At 45.5% G+C, this 2,332-nt stretch overlaps 1 protein-coding gene across 1 annotated transcript in view; it reads right to left on the bottom strand.

Annotated features, from left to right (window-relative positions):
• Positions 1–2,328, bottom strand: part of LOC106876108 (ocellar opsin) — a gene marked incomplete at its 5' end in the record, with an annotated part of 47,296 nt that extends 44,968 nt beyond the window's left edge. Inside the window, one exon of the mRNA XM_014924517.2 lies at positions 143–2,328. Coding sequence (XP_014780003.1) covers positions 880–2,328 — 1,449 coding nt within the window. The remainder of the gene's footprint in view (positions 1–142) is intronic.
• Positions 2,329–2,332: the final 4 nt, after the last annotated feature.

The following is a 2,332-nucleotide window of genomic DNA, read 5'->3' as shown; positions in this document are numbered from 1 at the left end:
ATAAATATATATATATACACACATATATATATATACATGCATATATACATACACACATACGTATATGTATTTCCTGTGCGTGTGCGAGCGTCCGTGCGTGCGTGCGTAAGTTATATCATTAAAAGTTCAAATTCTGACCAACCTTTCTCTCGTTTTTTTGTTTTTTTTTTACTTTCTATTTGTGTCCAATGTCCAAGGATGGAAGTAATGGAGTTTTTTTTTTTTTTTAATTTCGGTAAATATTATTTTAGCCTTTTGAGGATGAATCTGTTTTTTTTTTATGATCAACATCGGATTGTATATTAAAAACATTATTTTCTTAATGTTTATCTCTCTCTCTCTTTCTCTCTATCTTTCTCTCTCTATCTATCTCACTTTTATGTACACACACACACACATACACACATGCACCAGCTCCCTCTCTTTCACATGTACACAAACACACACTCATTCTTCCTTACATACACACACGCACACGCACACGTACACGCACACACGCACACACTCTCTCCTCTGTCACATGTACACATACACGCACACACATTCACCCTCTCACAAAGACACACACATACACACATACACACATATTATCTCCCCCACTTTCACATCTACACCTACACACACACACACCCATTCTTCCCCACACGCACGCACACACTCACTCCCTCATATACACACACACTATTTCTCTTTCATTCTCATCTGTCTCTCTTTCTGTCTCTCTGTCTATCTCTGTCTCTGTCTCTCTCTCTCTCTCTCTCTCTCACGCACACACACACACACACAAACTCATGCACACACAACCGTTCACACACGTTTTGTTAAATGTTGTTCTTGCAGTTGTTGTTATTGTTGAAATATTTCCTCTTTCACAAAGTTTTATTCAATTGGCGTCAGTGAGTTGATATCGTTCAAATTAACCAGAGAATGTTGTTGGTAAGGTCCCGTAATAGTCCGTGACATGCCGATAGAAAGTCCGTTAACTTCCGTCAGGGTTTTGATCGGGTACGACTGAGTCCGACGTAATCCATGAGCATGACGGTTCGTATTCCCGCCAACGTTACCATCCGCATCGTCATAACAACAGACACCGCTACAAACCCCTGCACCGACACTACCCCCACGGACGCCGCCGCTGCCGCCGCCGCCGCCGCTACCGCTGGCTCCACTGTAATAAGTGGGTAAAATCACTCCGCTCGTAACGCAGCGTCGGCCCTGTAACAAGGAGAGCTTGAGGGCCGAAGGCTGGCGTTTCGTCACCGAACGTATACTGCTACGCCGATGGTCTCTGTAGCAAAACTCCTGCATTTTTCGCCGCGCGTAGCGGTTGAACGACGAGCGGAGGATTTTGTTTCTGATGCCGTAGACGGCTGCATTAGTCAATGGGGCTGCCTGAAAAAGGGTCGTTGCAAGTACAACGGTCACATTGTCCATATGAGAAGACGTGAACAACATTTTAAAGAGCAGTATCATTGAATAAGGTAAATAGGTGAACGCAAACGCTCCGGTCAGTTGCAATATGGTGGATATGGCTTTGGTGCCCTTTATTGACAGAGCTGCTTGTGGAGCCGACGAGATCGGTGCCTGTATCACGCTCACCATTCGAACCATCGTGGCGGCTATTCGACTGCTTTGATTCCTGGCTATACGGAATATGTGCAGGTAGCAGTAAGTGATTAGGACAAAAGGGAGCAGAAAAGCTGATGACAAGTAAACGAGCGAATACCACAGGTCGGTACTGGCTCGCAATTCGACGGTGCAGATGGCCATGTTTTTGTCAAAGATGAATCGGCTATAACCGGTCAGCGGTGGAACTGATAGAGAAACGGCTCCCAGCCAAAATAAGATGAAACAGCCGGCCATTTTACGGAAGCTGGCCGACAAGGAATGATGTAAAGGGGAAGCGATGGTCCGATATTTGTCCCAACTCAACGCCGTTATAGTCCAAATAGAAGCAAACGTAAATACCGATAATATAAAACCGTAAGCATGGCAGGCAGATCTTCCTCCGATCCATACTCCATGAAATATCACCACGGCCGCGTACAGAGTCAGTGTTATAGATGAGGCAAGTCCAATTAAACCGAGATGAACGAGTAATATGTTGCGTACGGTCCTTAACCGACGATTCGGAACAATTGCCACGATGATAAACACATTCAGTAAAACTCCGAACGTTCCGAACAGAATCAGGCATATACCCCTGGCAGCGTAAGCTTTCTCAGGGTTCCATATCGTATAAGGGTCCAGATCGTCGACTGCTCCTCCTGTGAATTCTCCAACCGCTGCTATGGCTGTTGCTGCTGCTGCTGCCGTCGTCGTCGCCGTCGTC

The sequence above is a fragment of the Octopus bimaculoides genome, chromosome 25 (genome assembly GCF_001194135.2).
Source record: "Octopus bimaculoides isolate UCB-OBI-ISO-001 chromosome 25, ASM119413v2, whole genome shotgun sequence".
Taxonomy (NCBI): domain Eukaryota; kingdom Metazoa; phylum Mollusca; class Cephalopoda; order Octopoda; family Octopodidae; genus Octopus; species Octopus bimaculoides.
This window is presented reverse-complemented; position numbering and strand designations above follow the sequence as displayed.